The 13589-nt window shown below is 37.2% G+C and overlaps 1 protein-coding gene across 2 annotated transcripts in view; it reads right to left on the reverse strand.

The window, feature by feature from the left end:
- Window positions 1-13589, reverse strand: part of LOC117417223 (myomegalin-like) — an 81685-nt gene that overhangs the window by 62594 nt on the left and 5502 nt on the right. The window contains exons 1-3 of one of the 2 annotated variants that reach the window (XM_059034814.1): window positions 10248-10453; window positions 7389-7441; window positions 7117-7184 (exon numbers count right to left, since the gene is read on the reverse strand). In XM_059034814.1, coding sequence (XP_058890797.1) covers window positions 7117-7184; window positions 7389-7441; window positions 10248-10276 — 150 coding nt within the window. In that variant the 5' untranslated portion in view covers window positions 10277-10453. Of the gene's footprint in view, window positions 1-7116; window positions 7185-7388; window positions 7442-10247; window positions 10454-13589 lie in introns of those variants that run through there. The other variant, XM_059034815.1, reaches the window with a different exon arrangement.

Genomic DNA, 13589 nt, shown 5'->3' on the forward strand with positions numbered 1-13589 from the left:
CCCAGGTTGTGTCCCTGCAGTCCAGTGTACTCTCAGGTGAGCTGGGTTCTAACAAAGGGCTTCTTAATTCAAGTCACGCCTACTTCTGTGTCCCGTAGGGCCTGCGTATCTCATACAGCTGTCAATACCGTAGGTCCTCCCTGAATTTAATGTGAGTTTACAGCCCTCCTCTGGCGTATGGGTTAGACAGACCATTCTGCAGGGGATAGCACATCCACCAACTTGTAATTATGTGAGGAGAAAAAAAAAACAAGCCTGCCAGTTCCCAGAGCATCAAAGCTTTTCAAAACGGCTGCTCTAGTGCACTGGGGTTTGAGATCTGTCCTCTAAATCACTGCAGGAAGTGTTACCTGTTTGACAATGTGGGCAATAATCCTTGCACTAGCAGTGCACTAGAGCGGACATTTTGAAAAGAGCTATGAAAGACTTTAAAGTTAAAAAGTTGGCAGGATGTTAATAATTAAAAGAAAAATTACAGGTACATTATTAAACAGTTGTAGCAACACGTGGAGACATAACAATATATTTTTTGTAATCTGGCTACTTACTCTTTGAGACCCAACTATAGAGCTGTGGGATTCTTGAGTTATTCTTATTAGCTTTTTTTTGGTTTGTTTGTTTGTTTTGTATTTTTCATGATGGTAAAATTTCAAGGCAGCTGGAAGAAATACAGTGAAATAAAAGGCTGAGAAGAAATGTTCCCATATTGAGGGCAATCTAGGGAATAAAGTTTTGACTGCATGGTTTTCATGTGTTTGACTTTACATTTATGAATAAACTTAAAACATATTTCCGTCTGAACTGTTATAACTGCCTGAGCGCTGCCAAAACTGAATGTTCAGATTTAATATGCACTGTTAAGCTCAAAACTGCACGACTTACATTTTAATCAGAAAATGGTTTGTGGATTTTAAGAATTTGGATTCACACTGGATTGTTGACCTCTCTGTCCCCCATAGCACCTGATGCCAAGTTAACTCAGATCTAGAACATTAAACGCCACTTTGATTAATCTTGAAACAGGTCAATTTAATATTAAACTTGTAATGACAGACAAAGCCCAGTTTTCGGCTTTCATTTTCCCTCATGCTGAAACCAATTAATGGCGCCAGGCTCTCACTATGGGAAAATCAGATTGGGACTTATTAATACCACCTTTGCAATTCAAATTAAATAAATACCCAGCTGCTTCAGATTATGCCCCAATTAAAGATAATTGAAACAGTACTAATGGTACCTCTATTTACTGCTGATTGTTTTTAACATTTTTTTTTGTTAAGGAGAAAATTCATTCTAAAACAACAAGTAATTATCCTACATAATGTCCTCTGCGGGTAACTTTACTGCTTACATGCTAAAGTTTTACAAGGGCTTTGTGTAAAAATTATGTTTCATAGGCTATAAATGCATTTTCAGAGGGAACATCATTGATGTTGCAAGAAAGGGACATTATATTAGAGAGTTATGTCTAATATTAATTATTGGAGTCTGAATTTTGTTTGCCTGTTTAAGAGATTGCACAATTTTATAAATATGCTTGCCTACCTTTCTTATCCATACTCTGGGTGTGCGTGCGTGTGTTTGAAATCCTGTGTGGTTAGCCCCTCAAAGTGAAAAGGTATTACAAATTACAACCACGACTGTATACCACTCTGGGAAACTGAAGCTTCAATCTTGTAACCCAAACTATATCCCTAAAAAAAGGATTTTTATTGATTTCTTGAGCAATGGAATTACAAATATCAATGTAGTCTACGGATGTACAGAACAGGCTTATTAAAGACATCCCAGAATGAGCTGGATGCTTAAAATCTATTCCTGAAATGAAAGCTTTTGTGGATACTATTTAAGCTATCCCAGTACATAAACTACAAGGACGAAGAATTATTGACAAACACCATAACAGATCATTTGATTATAGATTTTTAAATGATGTTTTAATGTTAGTCCGAATTTCAACAATGGAAATAAACAAAACTTCCTTTTGAGATGTCCTAGACAAAATCAACCGCAAAAGTGCATATTAAAAACATTATTTGCAGTAATGGAAACTATTGCTCAGTATTACCAACAACTGTGTGCCATCTTCCAAGGATAGCAGAATGGGTCAATGAGTCTGAAGCCAGCGTCTCCTGGCTCTTGCCACATCAGTAGTTTTAATGGATAAGACATCGAGCACTGAAAGACACTTTCTGGTAAAGAAACAGTCAAAGAAACAGCACACCTTTAACCAATTTGAAGCCACTGACTAACTTGAATGCAAAGGTCACGCAAACATCATTTTTCCATGGTAATATCCCTCCTCTACTTCCCAGCACGTTATAATTAATAATACAAATTTCCCCTAGCGTGTGATTCAGTTTTGTTTTCTCAAACGTTACAGCAAGTGTTGGTATGTGGAGCGAATAAGCAAATCGACTTGTGCAGTCCCGACCTTCCCAGGCTCGCTCGACACATGGCCCAGATTACATATCTGTCTAATTTGAAACAGAATCAAACTCTGCTCTTGATTAAGAGTGAAGAGTTTCAATCTGTTCTGTACAGGGATGCTAAGGGGAATAAAAAAAAAACTTGTTTGTGGGTTTTTTTCCCATTTTTTTATTGTATTATAAAACATGCATGAGCAAGCACAGAAAAACATTTTTCAAAAGGTTTAATTTTGAGAAATAAAGTGGAGGTCATCATTAGCGATTCTCACAGAGAACAAAACCAGCTTTAAAACACTGGTGAGACACCACAGTGCTAGGAGATATAAAGAGGATTTGTGTGCAGTGAAGCTCACTTCAGTCTTACTCTACTGCATGAACACAATTAACTGAGTTAGAGGGGCTAAATAACAGTAGATGACAGCATGTACAGTATGCTAGGTAAATGATATACACATCTGGCTCAACGGGTACAAATAGGACACTATACAAGTAAGTGACTGAACGCTTTTCTCTGGTGATGTAACCTTCATAGTAAATTTAATTACTTGATTAAGCCTACAGTAATGCAACCAATTGGAAAAACATGCATACAACTTAAACCTTCTTTAAAATGACATGGAAACCAATATGGATTTAGAGGTGAAAACAAGTGCCCTTTGGTAGGAAAGGTGAACAAAAGTGGACAATATGTCCACAGCCCTCAGCTTTAAGAATCATCATAACTGACTGCTGGTCACTTCTCTGACCCACAGAGCAACAGGTTAAATTAGTATCATATGGTTTTCTGCAATGAACTAATTACACATGTGAACAATTAAACAGTGTGGGACTTTTTCTACCTCTTCTGTTTATAATAAAGGGGCAGAGGATTTAATCTAATATCCTCCAGATGGTGGCGCTGCTGTTATTCAGACCCTAGCCGTCGTCTGTAATGGCTCTGATCTGTGTTCTATCTTTGCCATCCCTTAAAGGGTACATAAGGATCTTTTTATTTTATTGTGTTACATGTTCCCATGTGTTGCTACAACTGTTTACATGTGTATCTTTTTTTTTTTTTTTTTTACAGTTTGACCACTTTTTTAAACTTTTAAATTGCATTCCCTGCCTAAAGATGGCTTCACATGTACCCGCATGGACCTCTCAGAACTACATTTCCCATCACCCTCCTGCTCACATATGTAACTGAGATGGATATACCGGTGAGCAGGAGGATGATGAGAAATGTAGTTCTGAGAGGTCCATGCGGGTACATGTGAAGCCATCTTGAGGCAGGGAATGCAATTTAAAAGTTTAAAAAAATGGTCAAAATGTAAAAAAAAAAAATTAAAACAACACGCACCTTATGTAAACAGTTGTAGCAACACATGGGAACACATAACACAATAAAATAAAAAAGGTCCTTATGTACCCTTTAAATCACTCCAACCGTGCACAGTGCACAGAGGCCCAGGCCAAGTATCTCCCCTTGCCTGCAATATTGGAAATGAGAGCAATTTAGACAAAATGTATTAAGTATCACTCACATGTCAGGAAATAATAACCCACAAATCAAACTGAATTTGCATGACATGGAAGAAAATGAAATATAATTCAATCCAGATTCACTGTGCTAATGATTACCATTTAAAGAGATACAATCTCAAGTGTGTTTTATAAATGATACACCCAGGGACCAGGCATGTACTTTTGGGTCGTGCCTGCCATCAACACATGTAATATATGTAGTGGACTATGTTTTACTTATGCCAGGAATACCTGCTGCTTTCAACATCCAAGGTCAGTAATAAGTGGATTAGATTCCTGATCTGGTGTTCAAATACAAGACTGTCCCTATCAAATCATCCCCTTACCAAGCAGCAGCTACAATGACAGCTTGGTGGCCAACAGTGTATGATATGAATCAGCCTTCCTGTATTTCTCACTACTGTCAACTCTATAAAGCAACCTACAAATACAGCTTTTGATAGCTATTTGTGTAATTACTTTTGTATTTGTATTTAATTTAACTGAATTAAATTTGGTATGCCATTGTATTCTTTCAATTGATTTTTATGTGAATACACAGAAAGAATATAAAGACACTCTCAAGAAGCCCAGGAAAATAACATCTCCCAAAAGACTGATCAAATAGAAGTCTTGACTCTGAACTCAAGCTGAAGGGAAATATTTTTTTAAATGCTTCCTGTGGCATAAACATAGCATCAAAACAGGGTTTCCATTCAGGAGAACATATTGGGGGGGGGGGGGGGGGCTCAGTTATTGATTCCTCCCAGATGTTCCAAATTGACTGTTCTTCATTTTCTGTGAATCCCTAATTCAATCAGACCGTACAGAGCAGAGACGTACAGATGGGATACAATTTCTGCAAGGCTCTGGACGTGACAAAAGTAGCAACAACTGCCTAGCTTCCCCCAAGGGGCAACAAGGGGCAATAAGCCTGAGCTTCTTGCTATACATGCGTCAATAAAAAACATTCCCCAAATGAAATTCAGCATTCAATATTCCTTCTCCTGTACAGAAAATGGGTCAAATGTCAAAGTGGTCCAAATAAATGCTTTTGTAACAACATAATGCAGGAGGATCCATTTATTACCCAGATGTGACTTCTCACAGGACATTTGATCTTTATACTTCTGTAGCGCATGCAGAAATCTGAACGTCAATTTAAAAGAAAGAGGACAACAACTCTCTCTATAGCACTAGTACTTTATTTGACCTCTAGGTGGTTGTACCTGTGTTTTACACATACTTTATGGTACACTCAAGTATACATTAGACCTGAAAAGTGAGACGTAGCCTTTGATTCAAGAAAGTGACTACATGTCTATTCAGTGCTATGGGTGTGGATTTTTTATTTCATGTTCATCTGTTATGTTCTATGTGTCTCCAAAAGATCTATTTCCAGTCAAGTACTACATTAGAACACGACGTGAGCTCATATTGTTTGCATTCTTACAGTACTCTGTCATAACAAGACTCTTGATAGCTACACTGATATGCTATCTCTCCATCTATGCCATTTTTTTTTGTTACGGTAAATCTATATTCCCATTTATAGGAACCACATACTTGTATTACAAAAAAGAAGAATAAAACATAATTAAACAAATCAAATTAGTTACAGATAAATTGATACAAGTGTCCAGGGGTGTGCAATTTTTTAAAGAAACTTGTTGTCCAAGGGACAAAATGCTAGAAAAATCTACTTGTCCTTCTTAAAAATCTACTTGCCCCCTCCCTGTCACACAAAACACACAAAAAAGTAGAAATCAAACCCTGTGGAATTCTGATTTTTCTTGACGTTCTTTCAGTTTTGTAACTGCTGAACCCCAGATTTTTAAAGGGCTTGTGTATAACCTGTCACGTCTCTCTGCATTTTTACTGTTTTTCTACCAAAATGCACGCAATATTTACAGTAGGCTCCATCAGATATTATATACTTATTTTTTTACAACATTTACAGCTATTTTTCCTCATCTAACATCTTGTCCCATGATGGCTAACTGGAACACTGCTGCTGCAGGGTGATCCTGGTTTCATACCATGAGGTTTCTTTTTTTTTTTGGGGGGGGGGGGGGCAGGGAGACAACATTCTTTCTCTGCACTACTCTCTCTGAAAAATAAATACATAAATGAATGAATACATAAACACATTGCCATGATATTTAAAGTCTGTATTTCATTTTAAAATAATAAAATATTGTACATATATATAATCTCGTATATATGCATTTCATTTCTATCATTATAAACATATTTGACAGTCTTCATGTTTTAATAGTTTCACAAATCAATGGATTGTGCATGTCCAAAAATAACTAATATCGCTTCTGTTCGAATCTAGTAAAAAAGAAAAAGTATATATTTTTTTTAATTGCATTTCATTACACTTATTCCTTCCAAAAACATAGCACCTTGTTCCATTTATAAATGAACCTGCCCAGTCAGACTCTTGAAACTGGCAACAGATTTCTCGCAGTTTCAGAGAGATAATTGCACCAAGTTGCATTAAAGCAGCAACATAAACAATCTGACATCTTTTCCAGAATATATTTATAGACGTCTGCAAGACAAAGAAACAGTCGACACAATTTAACCTTCTCGATTCAATGTACTGTGCAATTTACACGGGACTGCACATCTATACTGTACACCGAACAATACCTGTAACCTGGGACTACATTTGATACACACCGCCTCCATAGTTGATGACAGCTAAACAGCTGTGTAACAACTTTGCTTCGGTAAAAGGCCTTTGCTTAGATCTATGCAAACTCCTTTTTTGCATTGGCTATCAACACAATCATAATGAATTTACCAAAATGCAAACAAGAAAACCAGAACAACAGCAATGCCACTATTCAGAATGTAAATGTGCTAATAGAAGCTCTTGAAAGTAACTATGGCAACCACAGAGTTTCCATATGGCCTGTTCATTTCTTCTTTCCCATTTAAATTAGTTATGAAGATTGAGTGAAATAACATGTCATTGATGGGCTTCATAAGGTGTTCATTGTCTATCAAATTATCTATCATTCTGTCAGCTATTTGTGTTCCAGTATTACACCCAAGCTGGAATCAGACTCATAAAATGACCATACATCTTACATTCAGGTACCCTACCCTCAATCAAGTATCTTTATGAGTATGCGTTATTGACAAGCATATCCACAGAAGCATCTCCTACCTTCTCAAACTCCCTCAGGGTGTGTGTTTGGAGCGGGGGGCCTGTCTCCGTCTCGTCACTTAGAAAAGCTGTGAGTGCAAAAGCAAAACATGGAATTAGATATGATATTAGATATTTGTTAATTGTTAGGTAACTCCTTGGTGGGTATATGTGCTGTAAAATTGACAGCAGTATTACATTTACTTATTAAAAATGTTTAAAACTGATCTTAAAGCAGGCCAGCACAGTGAGATGACGAGGGTGCATGGACTTCAAAGCAGCACTGATCTTACCTGTCATGTGGCTCACAGTCCTGGAGTGCATGTCCCGGTCCTCCATATAATCCCTGCAATCAAGTAAGATGGTGAGCCTTCATGACCATTACAAAGCAGACACAGAAAACAGAAGCTTCATGGGATCTGCCTCTTTGTAAAGCATGACACAAAGTACATGTGACACTGAGGAAAAACTAAAGCTGCCACCTGATTCCCTGATTCATGTCAGGAGATGCTAAATTCACATCCCCCTCTTCCCAATACTAATCTTCCAAGTAATACAACCCTAAAGCAATAAAACAAACTGCTATCAATACCGTCAGTGATTAAAACAAGTATGTTTAGTCTTCCCCTGTTCATTATCCTGCCTTCATCACCAGCATCAATCTCTCCAATGATTGAAGAACCCCCCCCCCTGCCCTCCCCAGATAATTGGTTTATGTGAAGTAGTCGCAGAAAACATGAATGTTCTCTCTCACAACAAACAGTATTATCTTTAACACATTCATTTTGTACTTTATCTATATAGACCTTCTTGCTATTGCTCAACTTTGATATCAAGTCATCATCTGAGGAATTTTAAAGTGTTTCGGAGATATAACATGTTTTCATTTGTTAAAAATGTTTTTTTTTTTAATCAAAATACAGCATTTGGAACAGCATCTGGAAAAAGACAACTTCATTTTTACATTTTTGTATAACTAAAAACAGCATTTGGAAAAAGATCATTTCTGTGTTGCTTTGTGGCATGTGACAGAGCATGAAAAGATCATTTATGACCTTCTGTTGCAAATGATATCAGTAGTGTACCTATTTGGATGAAAGGGGGAGGATGCATGTGTATAACAGGTAAAACAAGGGTTTGATTTATTATAAAGAACAAAGAAGGCTTTACCCTGGAAGGAATGATGTTCTAGAGTGCAAATTGATCCTGACTGTGGGACTCAGCAGCTCTGTCTAAATCGTGCCATGTGAATAATGTTTTTTCTTTGGTTGTTACCACATTGGCAAAACTACAAAAACCAGAAGGACAGAGCAACAACAAAAGCAAGACTTACAACAGCAGCCAAACTGAAAAACAGTTTCATCCCTCTGCTCACACTTCAGTCTCTTTGAACCACACGCCTCTCCCTGGTCAACTCTCATGAATGATTTGATTAGTATTTAGTAATTTGAGAGGCTTCAGCCAAGTCTCGGGCTGTAGGCTCCTCAAATAAGGAGTTACAGTTATATTAGATTAGCTCCATTAGCAGATCAGCATAAAGCCACACTTCACCCTGGGGGCAGGCACAGCTGTGAGCAGCATACATCTGCAAAGTGCAAATGAATCCCAGTGGCTTTTAAGCCAAAGGCTGTGGGACGGCCTTTGTTATCAGGCCTTCTGCAACACCACGGGGGTGCCATTGTTTCCAATGTCCCATCCCAACCGTGACAAGACAATTACCTGGCAGCGAAAAAGCCTCTGGGCCTGAGCTAGCTATATTGTACACCAGCAGTGTGTGTCCTAAAGACTTCCACCTGCTGGCACGCCTACCTCTAACAGGATCTCAAAATGAATACAGCCACAGCCTGGAAGCCCTAACCCTCCAAGAAATCAACCGGAAAGCTTGTCTTTACTGACAGTTATGTTGATTTGGAACCTTTTTTCTTTTAAACAACAGCAAAGAAATAAATAACCAATAATTTATGAACTTAGCTGTTATATACCTAAGCTTAAACATAAACAATATCAGTGCAAGAAAATAAGGCATAGCCTGTGAAGGCTCAAACAGTATCAGCATGTACATTCCCTCAGGACTGCATCTGATCTAATTGCTTCTTAAATAACCCAATGTTTCAGCTTTAGGAACTCAACCGTTATCACTGTAGCACATTGAGTAACGCATTGATTTACTCTCTGACAAGTGAAAATGTGCTCCCTAAATTATGTGTGGGATGTTTGTCATTCATTTTCATGTATTCCCTCTGGTCCTATCCTCTTGATTTAAGGCAGTAAATCAGGCTGCTGTTATCAAGTCCACTCTGTACAGTTCAGCTACTGTAAACTCCCCTTTAAAAAGATTCAGGTTGTGCATTTGATACCATGGGAGTGCCTGCTCCTTTTCGCTTGCACTATCTTATCTTTTTCTTTTAATGATTATGAAGTATGTTTAGTACAGCTGTACATTCCCTGCATTCCTTTCACATAAACAAATGAAAATGCAGCCATATTGCTATATAAATCACATACAGTTTTTGTTGCTTTTATACGAATGAAAACTCCATCAGTCTTGGAAATTGTGACAAAATAAAAATAACAATTTGATATTAAGTTTAAGCTTTTATATTTTATTTCCAAATGTATAAAATGATAGAATGTTTATCAGTCTAATAATATTAATAAAAGCTTTCCACAGTCGTGTCCCGTTCAAAATATTACAACTTTGTCTACTGTATTTATAATTTATAATGTTATTTTAAAAAGTTTGAAAGTTTGGCCAAGGAAAAGAAAGAGTACCATACCGAAGCATGGAGATTACTGTATTACTGGTATTATTAATTATTATGCTTGCCACTGAATAAAAATACAACAACTTGGAATAAAAACACAAAACCAACAAAGACATTACTAAAATGAATATATATACACACACACACACACACACACACACACATCACTTAACTATAATCTGTCAGCAATACATTACTTTTTCTACTAGTGCACAAACCTTTTTTAATTTAGGTAACAAAAAATATGTACTTAATTAATTAATTTGCATTTATCATTATCAAGCTTTCCAGTCCAAAGTAGAGTCAGAATCAATATGGACTTTTCCCACACGACTGTTGTCCCTTTAATTTAATCACATTTTTGTAATTATAAGATTCTGCACTTACCTTTCCCTGTACAAAAACCCACTCATCATGAAAAAAAGTCTCTTCTTCAATGGCTAAACGTTTGACACATGCAGCCCACAGACAACTTCAGCTGATGAAGATACAAGTTATTGTTTTACTTTTGTGTAAATAAACTTTATGATATTACATCATTCCAGAAATCATGAAGGCGATACCTTAAATCAGGGGTCGTGTTTCTTTAAAAAAAAAAAAATTAAAGAAAATCAACAGCCGCTTGACGTGGACGAGTTTAAAGGTAAGGATGGCGTGTCACTCCACAACCAGACCTGTGTAAAACAGATGGTGTGTATAGTAGGTAGTGAGAAGTGAATGGCAGGTCTGTTCAGGGGCTGCCTTGTGGCCCAATGAAACGATATTGTGTTAAGGCAGTGAATTCCAGTCAGGGCAAGAAGTAAATAAAGCATCTATTACAGTTTGGTGTGAGTACAAAATGAGCTGTCAGCGACAGCCAAGATAGAGCACACCCAAATTCTGCTTTACTCATTTCGACAGGTTCAGACCTGCTGGCCTCACAGGCAAAGCTTGGTTTTAAACCAACCAGAAAGTGGCTCTGTAACTACTTTGTACTAAAGCGAGAAACTGTAGTGACACCTTTATCTCAACAACCAAAGCTGAAATTTGGAATCACCTGGTCTGATATAACCAAATGGTAACTAAAAGTATTCACAGATTAAGACAAATGTCTATACATAATGTACCTTTTCACAGTGCAACTCAATACATGGAGTATATTTTCTTACTGAAAATCATTAATTGCATCCCAAGGCATTAAATATTTTCCAAATCCAGCCCCGTCCTGTACTTGACTTATGATTTTCCAATAACAAAAAAAAAGAAAACCCTGTTTAGCTTTTAAGGTTACACCACAACTTTTTAGACTACTTTTATTCTGGGGGGTTTTATTATTAAATTATTTAACCAATTAATTTGGCCAAGGCAGTAAAATTCTACCATTTATTTAATAATCTCAAATTGAACAACAACTCCCAGATAGTTTTGAGAATATAATGTCAATGTCAAACTGCAATAACTAAAAGGCATGCCCGGCTACAGTATAATACAATTTGCATACTGGATTTTTATCAGTGAGGCCCAGCTGTTATGAACTATTATTGAAACTGAGACTACACAAGATACATACATTATCACAAAGTAAGGGAACAAAACTGGGGCTTTTATTGGAAGCAGTTTTCAATTAATCCCTTCAGACTTCATTAAGAATTCCTGCTGGTTACCATTAGATATCACACTGCTGTGACATTGTTTTACAACTGGGAGTTGAAAGATGACCGCAACTCTTTCACGTCATGTCCCTGTCAGTTAAATACAATAAATTCAAGCCTTGTTTCCTTCTGAAAAAGTGTATTTTCCCTTTATTTTGTAAACCCTTTCTTTTGGAACAAATTGCTAGACAAATCTCTTTTGGCAAAATAATAAAGCTGCACTAATGGAAAAAGCATGTGGAGCTTCAAGGTGTCTTAACATCTTGATTAACGAGGGCAATTTTGCTTGGCTTCTTTTTCAGACCCAAACCTGGGTATTACAGTTCTCTTTCTTGCATTTGTAAACCTATGAATAAAACGTAAAGCCTTTATCATAAATTGAGTTAATGTGGTTGGTGATTAATGGAAATTTTGTCTAGACTGGGCTTTCAAAAATATGGTTCGTGTTTAACCCTGGTGTAGAAGTGATTCTGTAATTACCTTGGCTGTTTTGGCTGAGCCCCGCCTTGCTCTTCCTGCTGTGTTTGAGCAGCTCTTTGAACTCAGCTGTTCTGAAGACCTTTGCTTTGCTCTACTGGGTCCTAAAGAGTGCCCATTAAACAAATAGCTGATTCCAAACACAGACCCCATCAAGAAACTCTACTGAGATGTGTTGTTTTCTTCCCAATGAAAATAACCCAGGAAAAGAATACTGAAAGCAATAAAGGAAAATAGCTATTACAGGACTCACATTTAATATATAGCTGCAAAAACTGCCTAGGGACCACCCTATGCCTCGCTGTGATTTGGTCAAACTACAAATTACTTCTACAGAAGCCCTAAGGAGCAGGAGAGAACATGACCAGACAAGGGCTGGAGACACCGGTTTCAAGCTTTTTCATCTAAAAAAATATTCATGATACCCATTTCTTATGAACTGAGACTCCTTTACTGGCTCCCAAAAGCCATCTGACTAAACTCTCTTTCAAATACAAACTGAGAATTCAGAATTGGCAATTGGGGTTACGTTTTCTAAAGTTTATAAAATGATGGTTCTGAAAGCTCTGAAAGCTGCAAGAATATTATGCCTCTTTTCCACTGTACAACCAAGCTCCGCCAGGGACGTACTGAGCCCTCACGGTGCGGTTATAAGGGTTGTTTTTCCACTGCAGCGCCAGCCGTGCTACTGACATCACATGAAACAAAAGGCAGTTGTTATTCATTATTGTTATTAATTAACTCAGTTTGCCAAAAGATGCCAAAATTTTTTATAGACCAACTGTACAGCTGTATCTTGTATCGCTATATTTTGTAAATATATTTAGGAATGTCTTTATAATCCACACATTTTACTGATTATATTGTCTTACAACAATTCAGTTACTTTATGTTGAAGGGTGAATAAGGTTTTAAAAATATGATTTACCAAAGATATCCCGTTTAAGCATAGTTGTTGTTTTTTATATATATTTTTTTTTTATTTGGGTGTTTAAAAAAAAGAATCTGGATGAGCGCAACGACAGCCGTAGTTGTATGTATGGTACAGCTGTACGGTATTTTGTTTGACTATATTTTTTAAAATAAGTTTAGAATTGTTTTATTTTCCGCATTTTTTTTCTTTATATTAATATAACAAAGGTCAAGGATGAGACATTTGGTAGAATGTTGTGTTCCCTTTCAATTCGAAGATGACCGTCAAAACAATACTTTTGGGATATGCCTGCTAGTCAGGTATTTTCTGAGCATTTTGTGCGGCCTGGTGCCCCTACAGGTTGTTAGTTACCACTGTTTTTTGGTTACTGCTTACAGTAAAAAAAAACAAAAAAAAAAACACCTCACACTCCTGTCTACTGTCGAGTGTTTCTCTTTACTACTGCCTTGCAGTTTAAATCATAAACAATAACAACTGTGTGCTTCCTCCAGTAGGCCCGATATCTGGCCCTATTGTTGAGTAGACAAGCACATTGTTCCACTCACCCATAAAGCGGTGAGTAGGTATATACTCTTTTCTCCCTTTTCCAGGTCTGCAGGCTGTGCCACCCCGCTGCAAGCTACGTGCTTTACCAACCGTGTGCTGCACGCGGTCCAGATGCCATCTTAGCTCCACTCCACTGCAAGC

This window comes from Acipenser ruthenus, chromosome 12, assembly GCF_902713425.1.
Source record: "Acipenser ruthenus chromosome 12, fAciRut3.2 maternal haplotype, whole genome shotgun sequence".
In the NCBI taxonomy this organism is placed as follows: Eukaryota; Metazoa; Chordata; class Actinopteri; order Acipenseriformes; family Acipenseridae; genus Acipenser; species Acipenser ruthenus.